General features: G+C 50.5%; 1 protein-coding gene across 12 annotated transcripts in view; it reads right to left on the reverse strand.

Moving 5' to 3' along the window:
* Positions 1-6,118: 6,118 nt before the first annotated feature.
* Positions 6,119-22,739, reverse strand: part of nav2a (neuron navigator 2a) — a 1,224,858-nt gene continuing 1,208,237 nt past the window's right edge. For 11 of the 12 annotated variants that reach the window (XM_072466710.1, XM_072466713.1, XM_072466705.1 and 8 more), the window contains 5 exons: positions 22,660-22,731; positions 20,188-20,384; positions 17,335-17,453; positions 14,847-15,050; positions 6,119-6,799 (listed from right to left, as the gene is read on the reverse strand). In XM_072466710.1, coding sequence (XP_072322811.1) covers positions 6,674-6,799; positions 14,847-15,050; positions 17,335-17,453; positions 20,188-20,384; positions 22,660-22,731 — 718 coding nt within the window. In that variant the 3' untranslated portion in view covers positions 6,119-6,673. The remainder of the gene's footprint in view (positions 6,800-14,846; positions 15,051-17,334; positions 17,454-20,187; positions 20,385-22,659; positions 22,732-22,739) is intronic. The other variant, XM_072466712.1, reaches the window with a different exon arrangement.

Consider the following 22,739-nt stretch of genomic DNA (forward strand, 5'->3'; position numbering starts at 1 on the left):
TCTATGGCCAAGCCAATCCTGGATCCATCCATTCACTTGGTCCCAAACTCCAGATCATCTTTGGAAATTGTGAACAATTGTGGACCCAACACTGAATCCTGAGGCACACCACTAGCCACTGATCGCCAACCAGAAAAACACCCATTTATCCCCACTTTTTGCTATCTGTTAGTTAACCAAACCTCGATCCATGCCAATACATTACCCAACATTACCTCCTTAGTGATAATGATCGCTTCTAGATCCTCACCTGCCATAGCCTCCTTGCCAACAATTATTGGCATGTTAATTGTGCCTTCCACTGTGAAGGCCGACACAAAATACCTGTTCAATGCCTCAGCCATTTCCTCATTCCCCATTATTAAATCCCCCTACTCATCCTCTAAACGACCAATGTTTTTTTGTTTTAGTTATTTGAAGAAACTTTTGTTATTTGTTTTTATATTCTGAGCTAGTTTACTCTCATAATATATCTATCTTTTCTTTTCGTGGCTTTCTTTAAAGATTTCCCAATTCTCCAGTTTCCCACTAATCTTTGCCATTTTGTATGCTTTTTCTTTCAATTTGATACTCTCCCTTATTTCCTTAGATATCCACGGCTGATTATCTTTTTCCCACAATCCTTCCTTTTCACTGGTATATACTTTTTCTGAGCACTGTGAAAAATCACTTTGAAAGTCCTCCACTGTTCCTCAATTGTCCCACCACAAAGTCTTTGCTCCCAATCTACCCTAGCCAACTCCTCCCTCAGCCCATTGTAGTCTCCTTTGTTTAAGCACAAGACACTGGTATTGGATTTTACCTTTCACACTCCATCTGTATTTTAAATTCAACCATACTGTGATCGCTCCTTCCGAGAGGATCCCTAACCATGAGATCATTAATTATTCCTGTCTCACTACACAGGACCAGATCTAGGATGGTCAACAAAGATATGACTACACTAATCCCATTTTCCAGCGCTTGGCCCATATCCCTAGAGGTTACGGCAGCACGAGTGAATATATAAATACGTCTTAAACGTTACCAGAGTTTCTGACTCAACCATCCTTTCAGGCAGTGAGTTCCAAGTTCCCACGACCCTCGGGTGAAAGTTTCTCCTCAACTCCTCTCTTAGCCTTCTACCTCTTACCTTAAATCTATGCCCCCTGGTTATTGACCCCTCTACTAATGGAAACATTGCCTTCCCATCTACCCTATCTATGTGCCTCATAATCTTATCCACCTCTATCGGGTCCCCTCTCAACCTTCGCTGCATCCTGATAAATCTCCTCTGCACCCCCTCCAGTGCAATCACATCCCTTCTATTTAATGGTAAGTAAATGGCTTGTTATAGTTTCTTTAAACTTGTATTAACATTGTACTGATGAGAAAGTATCATTCAATTAACATTTTTGTAAAAACCTTCAATAAATTAGGAAACCTTGCATAATTTTCATAAAATGCTGAAAGCCATGAATGGTTTTGAGTGAATAGATAAGAACTGCCTCCAGTGGTAGAAGGATCAGTAGCCAGAGCGGCACAGTAGCACAGTGGTTAACACAGTTGCTTCACAGCGCCAGGGACCCGGGTTCGATTCCCGGCTTGGGTCACTGTCTGTGCGGAGTCTGCACGTTCTCCCTGTGTCTGCGTGGGTTTCCTCCGGGTGCTCCGGTTTCCTCCCACAAGTCCCGAAAGACGTGTTTGTTCGGTAAATTGGACATTCTGAATTCTCCCTCAGTGTACCCGAACAGTAACTTCATTGCAGTGTCAATGTAAGCCTACTTGAAATGAAAATCGCTTATTGTCACAAGTAGGCTTCAAATGACGTTACTGTGAAAAGCCCCTAGTCGCCACATTCCGGCGCCTGTTCGGGGAGGCTGTTACGGGCATTGAACCGTGCTGCTGGCCTGCCTTGGTCTGCTTTTAAAGCCAGCGATTTAGCCCTGTGCTAAACAGCCCCTTGTTGTGACAATAACAAAGATTATTATTATTATATGCAGATTTCAAGGCTAGATGAGGAAACTTTCTTTAAATGCAGAGAGTTGTTATAATCTGGAAGACGCTGCCAGGAGAGTTGCTGGAAGTCGATTCAATAATGACTTTCAAAAGGAAATTGTATAAATGCTTGAAGGGAAAATAAACACAACTTGAAGAAAAAGCAGAGAAGTAGATTAAGCAGATAAGGGGATTGAAAGCAGATAAATCTCCAGGGCCTGATAATCTTCATCTCAGAGTACTTAAAGTGGCCCGAGGAACAGTACATCCATTGGTTATCTTTTTCCAAAATTCTTTGGACTCTGGAATGGTTCCTACAGAATGTAAGGTAACAAATGTAACCCTGCTATTCAAAAAGGGAGGTAGAGAGAAAACAGGGAACGATAGGCCAGTGAGCCTAACGTCTGTCAATAAAAGCAAATTACTGCGGATGCTGGAATCTGAAACAAAAACAGAAAATACTGGACGATCTCAGCAGGTCTGACAGAATCTGTGGAGAGAGAAGGAAGCTAATGTTTGGAGTCTGGTTGACTTTGTAAAAGCCATAGTTAGCTCCCTTTTCTTTCCACAGATGCAGCCTAATGTCGGTTGTAGGGAAGTTGCTAGATCCACAATCGAGGACTTCATAGCACAGCATTTGGAAAGCAGTGGTGTAATCAGACAAAGTCAGCGTGGATTTACAAAAGGTAAATCATACTTGGCAAATCGACTGGAATTCTTTGAAGATGTAACTAGTAGAGTTGACCAGGGAGAACCGGTGGATGTGGATTATTTAGACTTTCAGAAGGCTTTTTGACAATGTCTCACGTAAAAGATTACTGTGTAAAGTTAAAGCGCATGGGATTATGGGTAGTGTCTTGAGACGGATAGAAAGTTAGTTAACAGAGAGGAAGCAAAAAGTTGGAATGTGTCTTCTTCCGATTGGCAGCCAGTAACTAGTGGGGCACGTAAAGATGCGTGCTACAACTCCAACCATTCACATTATATATTAATGATTTGGACAAGGGAACTAAATGTATCATCTCCAAGTTTGCAGATGGTACAAAGTTGGGTGGAAGGGTGAGCTTCAGTGGGATTTGGACAGGCTGAGTGAGTGGACATATGCATGGCAGGTGCAGAATAATAAGGATAAATGTAAGCTTATCCATTTTGGTAGCAAAAATAGGAAAGCAGATTATTTTTGAATGGGTGTAAATTGAGAGAGGTGGATACTCAGCGAGACCTTGGTGTCCTCGCGTATCAGTCGCTGAATGTAAGCGCGCAGGTACAGCAGGAAATACAGAAGACAAATGGTATGTTGGCCTTCAAAGCGAGGGGATTTGAGTGCAGGAATGAGGATGTTTTACTGCAATTGTATAGAGCATTGGTGAGGTCACACCTGGAGTATTGTGCCCAGTTTTGGTCTCCTTATCTGAGGAAGGATGTTCTTGCTGTGGAGGGAGTGCAGCGAAGGTTTACCAGGCTGATTCCTGGATGGCGGCATTGTCATATGAGGAGAGACTAAGCTGGTTTCATTGGAGTTTAGAAGAGTGAGAGGGGCTCTCATAGAAACGTATAAAATTCTAACAGGATTAGACCGGGCAGACTCAGAAAGAATGTTCCCAATGGTGGGGGAGTCCAGAACTAGGGTGATATTTTGAGGATAATGGGTAAACCTTTTAGGACTGAGGTGAGGAGAAATGTCTTCACCCAGAGAGTGGTGAATCTGTGGAATTCACTACCACAGAAAGTAGTTGAGGCCAAATTGCGTGATTTCAAGAAGGAATTAGAAGAGCTCTTGGGGCTAAAGGGATGGGGGGGGGGGGGGGGTGCCAGAACGCAGGATCAGCGTATTGAATTTGCTGATCAGTCATGGTCACAATGAATGGCGGTGGATCAGGCTCGAAGTACCGAATGGCTTCCTCCTGCTTCTATTTTCGATATGTTTCTATGTAATCAGGTAGCGCTATCAAAGAGCCAGCATGGAGGCCAAATGGCCTCCTCTTGCAATTTGCATTATTTTAATTCACTTGCAATTTTGTGACATGATTTACTGGCTTTTCCCCACTCTTTTGGCAAGTCCAGCCAAAACTCACTGACCATTCTCGGATTTATTCAGTGTTACAGACATTGACTTATTTGAGTTTTCTGCTGAGGTAAAAATAATGGGCAGCGAGGAAAGTGCAGAAAACACAAGCTCGCAAAATTTGGCCGATTGTTTTGCTCCACTTTCACTTTATCGAATACCAAAGGTTGGCAGAAAAAGATTGAAAGTAGCAGGGGGGGTTGAATAAATAAGCATTCGTTTTATTGAATCAGGAATAATTTAAGACTGGTACAATAACTAGATTTATTCCTCAAATGAGGCATAGCCTTGTACAGGCCGAACTGAATCCAATGAGTGACCAGGACTTGATTCAAATGGGATGACACAGCATACAGTACACAAAATACTCATTTCCTAGTGTTTTAAAAATGGCTAGAAAATTCATCAAAATGCATCACTGTAATCAATTATTTACAATTTATGTTACAATGAAAAAAATGTACATCATATTAAACACATTCAAAACAACCGCTCCACTGAGGTCACTAAACCTACAAAGAGTTTTCTATTGAACAACCATGTGAAAAATTATCACAAGTAACAAACGTGGGTTTGGTACAATAATCATGATCAGCATTTCATCATTAAACAGATTTTCTCAAAAATTTACAGAAAACACCATCCAGAAATCAAGCCAAAGCCATATACAAATCTCCTTCTGCCTGTACAATTGTTGGCAGTTTTATTTAAAAAAAGGATAATTATTTTTTTTGGCTTCTGTTAAGAATCAGCATGAACATTGCATAGCCTCTTAAACTTAGAACACTATTCAACAACCAGACACCATGATGTGAAGGGGAAGTAAAGAAAGGCTTCTGGAAGCGTTGGGGGAAACAAAATTACAAATTTGAACAAAAAAAGGATACGCTCAGATGCAGCTTAATCGAGCACTGCCTTTGACCCATTCTGAACTGAGCCATTTCCATCATAGTTTCAATGCAACCGTTGAAAAAGATTGTGACCGGGAATCCGTAACTACAGGATTATGGCAGCATAAACAAACCCATTGAGGTATAGAGAAACACATTGATCAGCCAGAATGTATAAACACCAGATTTTGTGTTAATGCATCACATAAAAGCAGGGGACAACAGCACGACACAAGAAGCACTTCAATTAAAAGTCTATTACTCAGTCACTGGATGATTTTGATATTTGTACATCATTATCTTTGTAGTGTCCATCAAGGTTTTTTTTTTTTGCAGCGATCGTATCGTCTTTCGTACGAAAGGTCCAGATTTGCAGTTTAGCGTTTTATCGAAGTTGGATTCACCGTCACGACACAAACACCCGAAGTTGCACACTGATTAAGAAAGAAGAAATTATTGATTCTCCTCCTTGCTTGTCTCGCTTCGAACAAATGACTCGCCTGTCATTCGAACCAACACCGATTCAAATGAAAAGTCTCGGTTCTTTTAATATTTTGAGATGAGATTCCAGCCCTGTTTCCTGAAACAATACAAAATAAAACGGCGAAGGAAAGCAACGGGAGAATTAGTATAAAAGAGAGAGCGAGAGCGTAAGGCATCATTTACTTCCAGCACCAGACGTTGTAAAAAAAGGCTTGCGTGGATTTGGCCGAAGGATTGCGTTTCTTCGCTGAGGTACAGCTCAATCCAGCTTTTCTTTTGTGTTTTTTTTTGCAAAGAAAAAGTGCAATTCCAGTGGGAGGTGTTATCAGTCCTGGTGAGGAGACAAGCCTTAGTAACAATCAAAATGTGTGTGCGTGCATCTTCAATGAGGAAAGTGGGAGGAGGAGGAAATGGGGATCTTCAATATTGATTTCCGGCTCTACCAAGCGCCCCAGAGTCTGTTTCTCGCGGTCTTGAAAAGTACCGCCCGTCTTTTCGAGCGTCGGCTCTTGGTCAATCAGTGAAGAAACCAAAACATTCTCTCTGGAGACTGTGGGTGAAATCGCAAGACCAAACACCTGAGCTTGGCAGGTTTTGTTTTTTCAAACCCAGCCGACTCCAAGAAAAAGCGACAAGGGTGGGTAACATAGCACCAAAGTCACCTGTAATTGAGAGGGTTTGCATCCACCAATGCCCGCCCCCCCCCCCCCCCCCCCCCCTCCACCCCCAGACCCCCCTCACCACCACCCCATACTCTCCGATCGTGATGGGAGTTGGTTGGAATGTCCAGTGACTGCTGACTGTTTGGTTGAGAGCAGCATAGGTTAAGTCTTTCCAGGACAGTACATGGCACATTGACGTCAGTCCATACCTTTTAAAATCAGGTGTTACTGCTTTTGTATGCAGTGTACAACATTTTCACTGGCTTGGCGTAAATGCCTCCAGCAATCAAATGAAGAAACATTGCAGTTCCGAGTTTACAAAAACAAAACGGGGGGGGGGGGGGGGGGGAAAGCCCAAAATTTAGTCTCCCTTGGGTTACCTGCACCCGCCAGGGTTTCAATATTTAAAATTGAATTAAAGTGTCTTGTACATGAAGACCCATTTTTTTTTTTAACTGAAGCTGCTATGCAACGGTGTGAGTTATTGAGCGTTTCTCTTTCTCTTCTGAGTCAAGTATTTAAGCCCTCACGTTCCGTGGGAATATTCAGAGAAACACTGGAGCGAAGTGACAAGATTATTTTGGCAGGACACTTGATCAAAGAGTGGATTCGAGCGAGGAATCGAGAATGTCGTCATGATGACTGTTGCTATTCGAGTCACTGTCGTAACTGTGGGGGCTTGAATAATTTGCAGCTTCCTGTAGCCTCATTAACATGTTCATCTGCAAAGAAAAATAATTGAATATGTTCAGTATATTAGAGCACACAAGATATAGAACAGGACCATAAGACCCATCAATCCTGCTTCGTTACTCAATATGATCCTGGGTGATCTTGGCCTTCAACTCCACTTTCCTGCCGGTGGTCTCCATATCCCTTGATGTCCATCGAGTGACCACTCTTTGTATTGGGTCCTGATTGAACACTCACGCTCTCACAGTTTATAAATAAAGAGAGATTTGCCAGTGTAGAAACTTGAGTCATAATGGGACATATTCAGTTGATGATTTTTCTTATTCTTTACCCTAAAGCACTATTTATCGCAAGCTCTTATCCAATGGGTCCAAAGCAGTTTTAAAGGAAAAAGCTACATTATAGATTATTCCCATCGACCAGACTCTTTTGTGAAGTCCTTTTGTGCATATGTTCATAGGAGCAGAATTAGGCCATTGGGGCCCATCGAGTCTGCTTCACCATTCGATCATGGCTGATCCCATCCTGGTCTCAACTCCACCGTCCTGCCCGTTCTCCGCAACCCTTCAACCCATTTCCAATTCGAAATCTGTCTAACTCCTCCTTAAATTTACTCATTGTCCCAGCATCCACCGCACTCTGGGGTAGCGAATTCCACAGATTCACAACCCTTTGGGAATAGTTTTTCCTCAACTCTGTTTTAAATTTGCTGCCTCTTATCATAAGACCGTAACGAGGAAAGCGAAGGATTCCCGAGGGAATCCCGCTATCGTGCTGCCATTTCAAACAAGCGGCCCTATAATGAAGTTCGCGGCTGGCCACCCCACCCCACCCCTGCATCGCAAATCAGCACCCCCCCCATACCGCAAATCAGCACCCCCCCCATACCGCAAATCAGCACCCCCCCCATACCGCAAATCAGCACCCCCCCCATACCGCAAATCAGCACCCCCCCCATACCGCAAATCAGCACCCCCCCCATACCGCAAATCAGCACCCCCCCCATACCGCAAATCAGCACCCCCCCCCATACCGCAAATCAGCACCACCCCCATACCGCAAATCAGCACCCCCCCCATACCGCAAATCAGCACCCCCCACTCCTGCATCGCAAATCACCCCCCCCGATACTGCAAATCAGCACCCTCCTCCCCTGCATTGAAAATCAGCCCCTCCCATACCGCAGCACGGTAGCATTGTGGATAGCACAATTGCTTCACAGCTCCAGGGTCCCAGGTTCGATTCCGGCTTGTGTCACTGTCTGTGCGGAGTCTGCACATCCTCCCCGTGTGTGCGTGGGTTTCCTCCGGGTGCTCCGGTTTCCTCCCACAGTCCAAAGATGTGCAGGTTAGGTGGATTGGCCGTGATAAATTGCCCTTAGTGTCCAAAATTGCCCTTAGTGTTGGGTGGGGTTACTGGGTTATGGGGATAGGGTGGAGGTGTTGACCTTGGGCAGGGTGCTCTTTCCAAGAGCTGGCGCAGACTCGATGGGCCGAATGGCCTCCTTCTGCACTGTAAGTTCTATTTTAAAAAAATTTTAACTAAAAAAATCAGCCAACCCATCCCTGCATCGCAAATCAGCCCCACCATACTGCAAATCAGCCCCCCATACCGCAAATCAGCCCCCCATACCGGAAATCAGCCCCACCATCCCCTGCATTGCAAATCAGCCCCCCCACACCGCAAATCAGCCCCCCCGCCCCTGCATTGCAAATCAGCCCCCCTCCCCTGCATTGCAAATCAGCCCCCCCACACCGCAAATCAGCCCCCCCGCCCCTGCATTGCAAATCAGCCCCCCCTCCCCTGCATTGCAAATCAGCCCCCCCATACCGCAAATCAGCCCCACCCTCCCCTGCATCGTAAATCAGCCCCCTAAACCGCAAATAAGCCCCCCATACCGCAAATCAGCCCCCCCTCCACTGCATTGCAAATCAGGCCCCCTATACCGCAAATTAGCCCCCCCTCCCCTGCATTGTAAATCAGCCCCCCCATACCGCAAATCAGCCCCCCCTCCCCTGCATTACAAATCAGCCCCCCCATACCGCAAATCAGCCCCCCCCTCCCCTGCATTACAAATCAGCCCCCCCACACCGCAAATCAGCCCCCCCGCCCCTGCATTGCAAATCAGCCCCCCCTCCCCTGCATTGCAAATCAGCCCCCCATACCACAAATCAGCCCCCCCTCCACTGCATTGCAAATCAAGCCCCCTATACCGCAAATTAGCCCCCCCTCCCCTGCATTGTAAATCAGCCCCCCCATACCGCAAATCAGCCACCCTCCCCTGCATTACAAATCAGCCCCCCCATACCGCAAATCAGCCCCCCCCTCCCCTGCATTACAAATCAGCCCCCCCACACCGCAAATCAGCCCCCCCTCCCCTGCATTACAAATCAGCCCCCCCATACCGCAAATCAGCCCCCCCCTCCCCTGCATTACAAATCAGCCCCCCCTCCCCTGCATTACAAATCAGCCCCCCCATACCGCAAATCAGCCCCACCCTCTCCTGCATTGCAAACCAGCCCCCCCCACACCGCAAATCAGCCCTCCCATACCTCAAATCAGCCCCACCCTCCCCTGCATTGCAAATCAGCCCCCCCACACCGCAAATCAGCCCCACCCTCCCCTGCATTGCAAATCAGCCCCCCCACACCGCAAATCAGCCCCCCCTCCCCTGCATTGCAAATCAGCCCCCCCACACCGCAAATCAGCCCCCCGCCCCTGCATTGCAAATCAGCCCCCCCTCCCCTTCATTGCAAATCAGCCCCCCCATACCGCAAATCAGCCCCCCCTCCACTGCATCGTAAATCAGCCCCCCAAACCGCAAATCAGCCCCCCCCTTCCCTGCATCGCAAATCAGCCCCCCCATACCGCAAATCAGCCCCCCCACACCGCAAATCAGCCCCCCTCCCCTGCATTGCAAATCAGCCCCCCCATACCGCAAATCAGCACCCCCCTCCCCTGCATCGCAAATCAGCCCCCCATACCACAAATCAGCCCCCCCATACCGCATTGCAAATCAGCCCCCTCTCCCCTGCATTGCAAATCAGCCCCCCCATACCGCAAATCAGCCCCCCCCTCCCCTGCATTACAAATCAGCCCCCCCTCCCCTGCATTACAAATCAGCCCCCCCATACCGCAAATCAGCCCCCCCATACCTCAAATCAGCCCCACCCTCCCCTGCATTGCAAATCAGCCCCCCCATACCTCAAATCAGCCCCACCGTCCCCTGCATTGCAAATCAGCCCCCCCCACACCGCAAATCAGCCCCCCCATACCTCAAATCAGCCCCACCCTCCCCTGCATTGCAAATCAGCCCCCCCACACCGCAAATCAGCCCCCCTCCCCTGCATTGCAAATCAGCCCCCCCACACCGCAAATCAGCCCCCCGCCCCTGCATTGCAAATCAGCCCCCCGTCCCCTGCATTGCAAATCAGCCCCCCCTCCACTGCATCGTAAATCAGCCCCCCAAACCGCAAATCAGCCCCCCCTCCCCTGCATCGCAAATCAGCCCCCCCATACCGCAAATCAGCCCCCCCACACCGCAAATCAGCCCCCCTCCCCTGCATTGCAAATCAGCTCCCCCATACCGCAAATCAGCACCCCCTCCCCTGCATCGCAAATCAGCCCCCCATACCGCAAATCAGCCCCCCCATACCGCAAATCAGCCCCCCCATACCGCAAATCAGGCCCCCCAAACCGCAAATCAGCCCCCCCTCCCCTGCATCGCAAATCAGCCCCCCCATACCGCAAATCAGCCCCCCCACACCGCAAATCAGCCCCCCTCCCCTGCATTGCAAATCAGCTCCCCCATACCGCAAATCAGCACCCCCTCCCCTGCATCGCAAATCAGCCCCCCATACCGCAAATCAGCCCCCCCATACCGCAAATCAGCCCCCCCATACCGCAAATCAGGCCCCCCATACCTCAAATCAGCCCCACCCTCCCCTGCATTACAAATCAGCCCCCCCATACCGCAAATCAGCCCCCCCATACCTCAAATCAGCCCCACCCTCCCCTGCATTGCAAATCAGCCCCCCCATACCTCAAATCAGCCCCACCCTCCCCTGCATTGCAAATCAGCCCCCCCACACCGCAAATCAGCCCCCCCATACCTCAAATCAGCCCCACCCTCCCCTGCATTGCAAATCAGCCCCCCCACACCGCAAATCAGCCCCCCTCCCCTGCATTGCAAATCAGCCCCCCCCACACCGCAAATCAGCCCCCCGCCCCTGCATTGCAAATCAGCCCCCCGTCCCCTGCATTGCAAATCAGCCCCCCCTCCACTGCATCGTAAATCAGCTCCCCAAACCGCAAATCAGCCCCCCCTCCCCTGCATCGCAAATCAGCCCCCCCATATCGCAAATCAGCCCCCCCCACACCGCAAATCAGCCCCCCTCCCCTGCATTGCAAATCAGCTCCCCCATACCGCAAATCAGCACCCCCTCCCCTGCATCGCAAATCAGCCCCCCATACCGCAAATCAGCCCCCCATACCGCAAATCAGCCCCCCCATACCGCAAATCAGGCCCCCCCATACCGCAAATCAGCTGCCCCATGCCGCAAATCAGCCCCCCCTCCCTTGCATTGCAAATCAGCCCCCCCTATATCGCAAATCAGACATCCCTCCCCTGCATTGTAAATCAGTCCCCCATACCGCAAATCAGCCCCCCCATACCGCAAATCAGCCCCACCCTCAACTGTCTGGATGCCACCCCCCTTCCCCCAAGTATGGGAGTGACCCAACAACCCCCCCGCTCACCAGGACTCCCCAACTAGGAAGCCCCCCCCCAGTGATCGCCTGAATAAGGAGACCTCACCTGGGACACCCTTAACAGGGGGATTCCCCCCCCCCCCCCCTTAATAGGTCGCAGTTGTTTTCATTCCAGTTATAGACACGTGGAGGTCCAGATAAGTGTTACATCTGTAGGTTCTGTCACTGCCCCTGTCTGCACTGCTCTCTAACTTCCACACAGGGATTTGTCTGTTGGTCTGTCTATCATGATGTGTGTGTTTGAATATCATGACAGGTGTCTTTTCTGATGGCGGTGGGGGAAAGAGGTCTGTGGGGGGTCTCTTTAGTTAGGGGGACTCGGTGGGGGTTCCTGAGGGGGTCCCTTTAGTAAGGGGGTTTCTGTGGGGAGGGGACCTTTAGTTCGGGGGTCTCTGTGAGGATTCCTGAAGGGGGTCCCTTTAGTTGTTAGGGAGTTTCTGTGGGGGGTTCCTTTGGTTATCGGGTCTCTGTGGGGGACACGGGGGGGGGGGGGGGGGGGGGGGACTCCTTTCCCGAGGGGATCTCTGTGGGGGGGCGGGGGCTCTTTTAGTTAGGGGATCGCTATGGGGGGTTTCTTCAGTTAGGGGGTCCCGGGGGAGGGGGGAAGGGGAGGGGGGGGAGGGTTCCCCATTCATTGGGTCCCTGAGGGGGTCTCCCTATTAAGGGGACTCCTGGGGGTCTGGTCTCCCTATTAAGGGGGTCCCTGGGGGAGGGTCTCCATATTAAGGGGGTCTATTGGGGGGGGGGGTTCTCCTGTTCTTGGGGTCTCTGGGAGGGGGAGGGTATGGGCAGGTAGTGCATTGTGGGGAGGGGGGTGACCCTTGGTTGGACTTTGGGAGAAACTCCCTTGAGGGGTTAATGCCCCCCCCCGGCCCCCTTCCCCAATTGCCCACCATGAGGAGCATCACATCAGGCTCACGTTTGGTGAGACCTGGAGGAATCCCTGCCCACTAGATTCCGGCACAGTGAACTGGAGAGTCACAGAGGGCCGGAGGTTAGGGTGCGCGAGGAGGGGAGGGGGGGGGTCTACTGAAGTGCAAAGGCAAGCCACTAAGTAACAGAAATATAGGTTTGAACATGGACCCCAAAGATATGGGACAAATATTGGAGGCTACAAACATTAAAAAATGAATATATTAAACGGTATCAAAGACAGGGCAATGCTACTATCTGAGGGCCCAGTGACAGACATCAATCAATGGAACAGTATCCAATACCACTGCAGGAGATACATGACTATGGATGTTTTAAACAGCCATTTTATCATTTCTTTACTGAATTAAACCTCCCTTCTACATTGTTTATCAGAGAGGTAGCGAACAAATGCATCTTGTTGGGCTGAATCCTCCCCCAAATGGCCATCACCGTCAGATTCCTATTCCTCTCCTTTTTGCCCACCTTGCACCGGAACCTGCACCACTTTTCTCACAGGGGCTTCCAAACTGGGTCTCCTGAGAAATGTGGAGCCTGCCTCCTCCTGGGGTACTTCCCTCGTGGAGCAGGATTGTCAAAAGAAGCCAGGCCGTGCTCCTTTGTACAGCACCAGCTGCGGTATTCTGTTTTAAACATACCTCAGCCACGTCGACCAGTTAGGAGGGAAGGTCGGGTGGCAGGTGCAGGTAAGTGGGTGATGGGAGAGGCTGGTCAGTGGGTGGGTGAGGGGGTAGGGTGGCATGCCAGTGGGTAAGGGGGTAGGGTGGCAGGTAAATGGGTGAGGGGGTACGGTTTCAGGTAGTTAAGTGAGGGGTAAGGATGGTAGGTTGGTGGGCAAGGGGGTTTGGGTGGCAGGTGGACGGATGAGGGTGGCATGTGAGTGTAGCCAGTTAAAATGGCTAACTCCAGATTTAGAATGGCTAACCCCGATTTAAAATGGCGAACGGCAAAGGCTGATGGGAAAATCAGCCAACAGGACTAAAACAAGCAGCTACAGGGAGACTGTGTATTCACCTCTGGACAGGCCAGACAAGATCGATACCAGGAACCATCAGCACAACAAAACACCAGCCATCTGCATATTAATGAGCAATCCCCGGGAACAATGAGCAACATTTTAGACACAAAGCCAACCCAGACTTTTCGGCGCCAACAGGAGCCTACACAAAGGGAGGTGAACGATCACCTCAAGACCGCCCATCGATCAAGGAATCGCTCCAGCATTGGAGAATATCGAACCAAGTGATTGGGACACAGTCCAATCACTTGGAACCAGGTACAGGGTCCGCCCCGAAAGGCGGGAAGCCCCTGGGGACTATAAGAATAGGGTCCAAGTTCAAATCGACCTTCTGCACACCTTCAGCATCCTCCTGCACCCTTCTTCTTCTTCTTCTGACCGGGTCACTCAGCAACGCAGACTAACCCTTGACAGTGACCGGTCCAGCCATCGTGAAACATCCCGTAAGTCTTACTTCAACGCTCGCTACGAGATAGGCGCTCCTAGCTATCAGTCTGTATCAGCTTCGAATCTTACAGGCTCGGAACCCGAACGAAAGGCTATTTGTTTCCCTGACCTGGTGGGCCATTTCCAAGTTAAGTATTGGCCTGTTAGTTGTAGGAAGTAGCTTAGACGTAGAATTTGTGCATGAGTAGTGATTACTGTGTATAATAAATGTGCTTTGATTTAACTCTTACTAAGCGGTGTATTGGATTATTGATCATTACTCGGACTTGAACCACGTGGCGGTATCAGAAAGATACCTGGCGACTCAAGAGCAAAGGTGATAGAACAGAGCAATGAAACGAAGGCAAAAGTTAGGAACAACATGAGTGGGTGAGGAGGGAGGGGAGGGAGGGAGCATAGTCTGGGGATTGGTGGTGGTTGGGGCAGTAGTTGGGATGTTAGTAGGGGGGCCGGGGAAGCTGTCAGATGGTCAAGGAGTTGACAGGGGTTGTGGATGTAGTCAAGGGATCAGGGGTGTGATCGAGGGGGGAAGGGGTGGGAGGTAGGCAGGTGTTGAGGGTGTGGGAGGGAAGGTCAGTGGTATGGGTTAGGACTGGTGTAAATCCTTTCTGAATTTCGGAAGAATCCAGATGCAGAGGAGTTGCCCAACAGTCCTTGCACTGGGATCCCCCAGCACATTGTGGTGGGCATGACCACCTGGAGGCCACGTGATCTGGGACAATGTTTGTTTCTCTCTTTGAGGCAGTGACAAAACCTTGTTTCTCAATAAAACGGGGAGAAAATCAAACAGCTTCACGGCTAAAGCACCCAGGAAACAAATTTGTCAACTGTGCTCTTAGGATCTATCAGGTTCCGAAGCTTGTTGCCGTGGCTACTGCGCCTGAATTGTTAATCGTTTGCCAACTCACAAGGGGATCTCCCTCAGCGTCACTCTGCTGGGCCTGTTTACTGCACCCCCCTTCTCGGGTCAGCATAAATCCATCAATGCCGACATCTTCAGGTCTCAGCTGTAACAGAAGGGGCCACTCATGTTGATGTGGGGTAGCCACCCACGGGTACGTTTCCATCACCCACTTCGCTGGGTCCTCCCAAGGAACTCTCCTTCCATACAGCTACAAGACAAGAAAGATTTATTACATTTCAAGGAAACCAGGGAAGGAACAAAAAAAAAAATCCCTTTTAACTGACCGCACATTACCAACACTAAGAAGATGTGGGGTGGGGGGGGGGGGCAACTTTCTGCTCCCGTTTTCATCGGGTGGCATCACGGAAAATCTGGTGGGGGAACCAAATTGAGTTTCACACCCGGCATAAAGGACAACGGGAATCCTGACGTTCAACATCGGGAATCCCATTACAATGAATTTCTATCTCATTATCAGGCCTCTAAGCCTGATAATCCCCCCGTTACAAGGAGAAGGTAGATAGGCTGGGACTTTTTTCCTGGAACGTAGTTGGCTTAGGGGTGATCTTCTCGAGCTCTATAAAATAATGAGGAGCACAGATGAGGTCGATAGTCAACATCTTTTCCCAAAGGTAGGGGAGTAAGAAATTAGATGGCATAGGTTTAAGGTGAGAAGGGAGAGATACAAAAGAGTTCAGAGGGGCAGTTTTGTCACATAGAGGGAGATGAGTGTCTGGAACGAGTTGTCAGAGGCAGTATTAGAGACGGGCACAATTTTGTCTTTTAAAAAGCATTTAGACAGTTATATCGGAAAGTTGGATATAGGGGGATATGGGCCAAATGTGGGTAATTGGGACTAGCTTCATGGTTAAAAACTGTGTGGCTGTAAACTTTGACTCAGTGATAGGTCTCCCAAGGCGTGTACCTGGTGAGCAGAACCTGCCAGAGGGGTTCAGGTGAGTGCATCACTCGGGTGGGAGAGGGTCACGCCCAGGCAGTGCCCTGGGGTGGGGGGGGTAATGTGTCTTTGTGAGGGAGTGTTCCGTTGGGGGTGGGGTGTTGTATGGGGGGAGGGATTCTGTGACGGGTGGGAGTGTTGTCTGCAGGGGTTTATTCTATTTTTTATTTCAGGTCGGCCTTTAAAAAAGGCACCCGGGGTGGGATTCCCCGACCCACCCACCGGGTCGGAGAATCGCCGGGGGGGGGGAGGCAGCGTGAATCCCGCCCTCCCCGGCGATTCTCCGGCCCGCGATGGGCCGAAGTCCCGCTGCTGGCGTGAATCAAACCACCTACCTTACCGGCAGGACTGGCGGCGCGGGCGGGCTCCGGGGTCCTGGGGGGGGGGGCCTGGCTCGCGATCGGGGCCCACCAATCCACGGGCGGGCCTGTGCCGTGGGGGCACTCTTTTCCTTCCGCCTCGGCCACAGCCTCCGCGATGGCCGATGCGGAAGTGACCCCCCCTGCGCATGCTCAGGGATGACGCCAGCAGCCGCTGACGCTCCCGCGCAGACTTCTGCCGACCGGCGGAGTCCCTTCGGCCCCGACTGGCATGGCGCCAAAGGCCTTTCCCGCCGTCCGGCAGTGCGCCAACCAATCCGGCGCGGACCTAGCGCCTCAAGGTGAGGGCTTGGCCCCTAAAGGTGCGGCCCGACGCTGGAGTGGTTCACGCCACTCCATCCCGCCAGGACCCCCCGCCCTGCCGGGTAGGGGAGAATCCCGGCCCCGATCTTTCAAGTTCTAAGTTGCTGCCCCACCAGCCCTTTAATTTTCCGACTATCAGCCGAATGATACGGCGGAGAATTCCACCCTAAAGCTATCCTTGGAAGTAAACATCTGCAGCAGGATTGTCCGCTGGTGATTTTCTCTGTTGCGATAGCAGGGCACCCACACCTCCGGGTACGCCAGCGGCGTGGGGTGGCCAGAATGGGAAATCCAATTGGCAGGTGGCGGGAGCAGAAAATGCCGCTGCCGCCGAGGGCCCAGGAAAACGCGACTGGCGGACCGGAGAATCCCGCTGCTGAGGTAACTCTTAAAGCAGGAATGGTAAATAAAAATAAATTCACATTGAATGGCAATTGTGAAAAGGTATCAGTTAACGTGCGGACAGATAAAGTCAGCTGCAAATTACTTGATTCACAGAGTGTGGCATTGGTCGATCACAAGCCTGGACAAAGTTTTTTCAAACTTTGTAATTTCAAACTTACACCACAGAAACAGTCAAAACACTTGTTGTAGAGGCTTAACATTCGAATAAACTGTGATCCCAATCCAATGTATCTGCCCGGTCCTCACATCGCTCTTTCTGACAACCACCTATCTGACCTATTCTTCAAGAAAACCGGGGTTGATGCACTTGAGCACTTGCCTTGTTTTTATTGAATGACTATTTTATTGAAAGACCGCTTTTCACGCGCAAAAGGTTCATCAGCAATTCATGTGAAGCTCCACTTGGCATTCTGATCAACGAGGCTGTGCCCATGGCCTTTACGTACCTGCAGCCCCTCCCGGACTGCCTCGAGCAGATACGGGATGATGGAATAATTCCACAAGTCTGTGAACCAAACCCTCGATCCGTCAACATCCATTGGACAGGAGAGGAACAGTCGAGGACCTTAACAATTAGAAATTAAATCAAAATGGCGTTTTAGGGTTTTCACTGATATATTGAAGAAAAGTCATTAATCTCCAAGAAAAACATGTAACTGCAACTTCAATTGTTACTATTCTTCCTCATTGAAAACTGAAGTGATGCCAAAGTGAAGTTCACAGTGTAAAGGCTCAATGGGCGCAATTCTCCCAAAACGGCGCGATGTCCGCCGACTGGCGCCCAAAACGGCGCCAATCAGATGGGCATCGCACCGCCCCAAAGGTGCGGAATGCTCTGCATCTTTGGGGGCCGAGCCCCAACATTGAGTGGCTAGGCCGACGCCGGAGGAATTTCCGCCCAGCCAGCTGGCGGAAACGGTCTTTGTTGCCCCGCCAGCTGGCGCGGAAATGACATGTCGGGGCGGCGCATGCGCGGGAGCGTCAGCGGCCGCTGAAAGTTTCCCTCGCATGCGCAGTGGAGCGAATCTCTTCCGCCTCCGCCATGGTGGCGACCGTGGCGGAGGCAGAAGGGAAAGAGTGCCCCCACGGCACAGGCCCGCCCGCGGATCGGTGGGCCCCGATCGCGGGCCAGGCCACCGTGGGGGCACCCCCCGGGGTCAGATCGCCCCGCGCCCCCCCCAGGACCCCGGAGCCCGCCCACGCCGCCTTGTCCCGCCGGTAAATAGGTACTTTAATTTACGCCGGCGGGACAGGCAATTTATCGGCGGGACTTCGGCCCATCCGTGCCGGAGAATCGAGCGGGGGGGGGCCCGCCAACCGGCGCGGCCCGATTCCCGCCCCCGCCGAATATCCGGTGCCGGAGACTTCGGCAACCGGCGGGGGTGGGATTCACGGCAGCCCCCGGCGATTCTCCAAACCGGCGGGGGGTCGGAGAATGACGCCCATTATGACAACCGCCTGAATTTTTTTATTCATTCTTGGGATGTACACATTGCTCTGGTTCTGAATTGCTCTTCATAAGGTAGTCGTGGACATCTTCTTCAACCCAAAGATGTGCAGGGGAGGTGGATTGGTCACCTTAAAAAATTGCTGAAGTGCTCCGTTTGGGGTAGCACTGGCTCTCAATGGACATGATCAGCCAGAAAGTCTGAAGTCAATAAGGGGCCCTGCCTTCAGATCCTAGCCCACCCCACACAATGTCTACGGGTGAGATATCACCAGCCTTTTCTGGTTGTCTCTGTCTTTGAGCATCCAGGAAATATAGAGGAAGAAAATGCTCTGGGTTTTTAAATAGAAGGCTAGTACTTTGGGGACATGGGTTCAAATCCCACCATGACTGCTGACGGAATTTAAATTCATTAATAAGTGTGGAATATAAAGCTAGTCTCAGTGATAGCGATCATGACAAGGGCCTCACGGTAGCATTGTGGATAGCACAATTGCTTCACAGCTCCAGGGTCCCAGGTTCGATTCCAGCTTGGGTCACTGCCTGTGCGGAGTCTGCACGTTCTCCCCGTGTCTGTGTGGGTTTCCTCCGGGTGCTCCAGTTTCCTCCCACAGTCCAAAGATGTGCAGGTTAGGTGGATGCCATGCTAAATTGCCCTTAGTATCCAAAATTGCCCTTAAGTTTCCAAAATTGCCTTTAGTGTTGGGTGGGGTTACTGGGTTATGGGGATAGGGTGGAGGTGTGGACTTTGGGTAGGGTGCTCTTTCCAAGAGCTGGTGCAGACTCAATGGGCCAAATGGCCTCCTTCTGCACTGTAAATTCTATGATGACAATGACCATCGATTGATGCAAAAAGCTTTCTGGTTCACTAATGTCCTTTTAGGGAAGGCATGGTAGCAGAGTGGTTAGCACAGTTGCTTCACAGCTCCAGGGTCCCAGGTTCGATTCCCGGCTGGGTCACTGTCTGTGCGGAGTCTGCACGTTCTCCCAGTGTCTGCGTGGGTTTCTTCCGGGTGCTCCGGTTTCCTCCCACAGTCCAAAGATGTGCGGGTTAGGTGGATTGGCCGTGCTAAATTGCCCTTAGTGTCCAAAAAAAAATGTTAAGTGGGGGTTACTGGGTTACGGGGATAGGGCAGATACGTGGGCTTCAGTCGGGTGCTTTTTTTAAGGGCCAGTGCAAACCTGATGGGCCGAATGGCCTCCTTCTGCACTGTAAATTCTATGATTTTAAATCTGCCGTCCTTTCCAGGAACTTGTAAGACCAGCATTTGTTGCCCATCCTAATTGTCCTAGGACTGAACAGCTTGACAGTTAAGAGTCTACCACATTGCTGTGGATCTGGAGTCACATGGAGGCCAGACCAGATAAGGACGGCAGATTTCCTTCCCTGAAGGACATTAGTGAACCAGATGGGTTTATACAACCATTGATGATAGTTTACTGGTCTGATTTTGTTAATTCAATTAAAAATTCCACCAGCTGCCATTTGAACCCACATTCCCAGAAGATTAGCCAGGCCCTCTGGATTATTAGCCCAGTGACATTATCACCACACCATCATCGCACCCTCTTTGTTTAATAACAACAATAATAATAATAATAATAATAATAATAATAATAATAATAATAATAATCGCTTATTGTCACAAGTAGGCTTCAATGAATTTACTGTGAAAAGCCCTTAGTCGCCACATTCCGGCGCCTGTTCGGGGAGGCCGGTACGGGAATTGAACCCGCGCTGCTGGCCTTGTTCTGCATTACAAGCCAGCTGTCTTAGCCCCCTGTGCTAGACCAGCCCCTTGTTTCAAAGTAAAGTAAGTAGTTTTGCCAATTCTATCAAGGCGATAATTACCGATGGTGACGTCAGAGGAACTGTGAGCTTCCAGGAATCTGTTCAAATGGTGCCAGACCTTGGGGATCCAGTCAACGATCTTGACTAGTTCAGTGTTTCTCGTTCGGGTACTGATCTCGGTTTCTATCAGTTTCCGGCGAAGATAGCGGCCCAAGAAGCCTTTGACTGGTTCGGTGTGGTTAGCACACAGAACCCACCTGTAACACAGAAATAAAAGTTGCAGTGATTGGGATTAAGTAGCCAATTCTATAATTCACTTCCTGGTCCCTGACTATCTGGGCCGGAATTCTCCGGCCGTCGGGATTCTCTTTCCCTGGTGACGTGGGGTGGCATCAATGGGAAATCCCATTGACAAGCGACGGGAAGAGAGAATCCCGCCGTGTGCAAACAGTGCACCACTGAGAAACACGCAGAGAATCCAGCCCCTGATCTCAAGTTTTATAGTGGGCACCAATGACCACATGGGAGACGTGTCAGAAGACTCACATGCAACGCAAGGAGGCATGATGTAAGAAAAGGTCACGCGACATATCAAGTTCACCCCAGACCATATGCAATCTGACCCATCGTTTAATCAGTTTAATCTTCATCTCCCGAGGCAAAGTTTTGAGTAAATAATCACTGATTCTCCAAGAAAAATGTCAGGTGCTGAAAACACCGCTGTACGCGCTCAAAACATAACTCTTTTATTTTTGTGGAATCATGCCCTTTATTTCTTGTTGTTAAGGAGAGAAGAACATTCAAATGAAAAGGTGAGAGGAAAGGTATCTCCTCAGGTTCTACACCACCGAATACAAATTCAGCTTTCGGAATTTTCTTTGTTGAAAATGCTGTCCTTGAGAGCACATGTATATGGATATGTAACAGAACATGTGTGAGCATGTGAGGGTGTGTGTGCATGTGCACACATGGGAGTGTATATGTGTGCATCAGTGGAAAGGTGCATGTGAGAACATGGCCGGGATTCTCCCCCAACCGGCGGGCGGGCCGTGCTGGCGCCAAAGAGCGGCGTGACCCACTCCGGCGTCGGGCCGCCCGGAGGTGCCGAATCCACGAGGCCGGGGCTAGAGTGGTTGGCGCCAGCGTGTTCCGGCGCATGCACAGAACCGCTGGCGTGATCCCTTCGCATGTGCAGAGGGTTTCTTCTCCGCGCCGACCATGGTGGAGCTTTACAGAGACCGGCGCGGAGGGAAAGGGTGCCCCCACGGCACAGGCCCGCCCGCAGATCGGTGGGCCTCGATTGCGGGCCAGGCAACCGTGGAGGCCCCCCCCCCCCCCCGGGCCAGATTCCCCCGTGTCCCCCCGAGGACTCCGCAGGCCGCCCTCAGAGCCAGGTCCCGCCGGTATGGATCTTGTGTATTTCACGCCGGCGGGACCGGCTGAAAACGGGCGGCCGCTCGGCCCATCGGGGCCTGGAGAATCGCCGGGGGGGGTCCACTGCCAACGGCCCCCGACTGGCGCGATGTGATCCCGCCCCCGCCAAAAAACCGGCGCCGAAGAATTCGGCATCCGGCGTCGGAGCGGCGGGCGCGATTCACGCCGCCCCCCGGTGATTCTCCAGCCCGGCGGGGGGTCAGAGAATCCCGCCCCATATGTGGGAGTTTGTATGTATGTGTGAGAGCACACGTAGAAAGTGTGCTTAAGCATGTGAGGGGGGTGTGCGAGCATGCGTGTGGGTGTGCATTTGTGAGAGTGTGTGTTTGTGGGTGGCAGCTTGCTTGTATGTCAGCATGTGTGAGCACATGTGTAGGTGCACATGTAGGAGTGTGTGAGAGCACATGTGGGAGTTTGTGAGACCACGTGTCGAAGGATGTGGGAGCACATATGGGTGTGTGAGAGCACATGTATGTGAGAGCACATGTAAGTGTGTGAGAGCATGTGTGAGAGCACTTGTGGGGATATGTGAGAGCACGTGTGAGAGGTGAGAGCGTGGGAGAGCACGAGTGAGTGTGTGATAGCACGTGTGAGAGCATGTGTGAGTAAGCATGGACAAAGGGAGATAATGTTCCATTTCACACATAAGTATCCAAGCCCACATTCTCTAAATACCAATATACAATATGTGCATCACCATGGGTCCCTTCTATGAAAATGCATTTAATCGTTCATGGTTAGACACAGAACCATGCAGAGCAGCGAGGGAGAAGGCTACAATTCGAGTCTGTGGACAGTTTACTAAATTCTGGCTTCAGATACTCAGATTGTGACTGTTTTTCTCAGCCTATTATTTTGCCTTCCTGCTCACAAGAGCTTGTGAGCTTGTGTACCCATGGTTAGCAATTGGATTACGTTATCATTAAATCCAAAAGAGAGGCCTCAGTGAGACTGGCCGGATGTTAAAACATTGATCTTAAAAACAACTTCTAAAATCTGACTGAGTTGACGTTCAGTGGGTGCCCTGAACATAAGAAAACAATGTGGAACTTCGACAAATTAAAACAAGATCCAGTCCGTCGGGGGTGCAGACATTACCTGAAGTTATGATGGAGTTGGAGGTTCGGAGTGGAAGATGTCGCCTGGTTCATTGTGCCAATGATATAAGGGCTGAAAAA

The sequence above is a fragment of the Scyliorhinus torazame genome, chromosome 10 (genome assembly GCF_047496885.1).
Source record: "Scyliorhinus torazame isolate Kashiwa2021f chromosome 10, sScyTor2.1, whole genome shotgun sequence".
Classification (NCBI taxonomy): domain Eukaryota; kingdom Metazoa; phylum Chordata; class Chondrichthyes; order Carcharhiniformes; family Scyliorhinidae; genus Scyliorhinus; species Scyliorhinus torazame.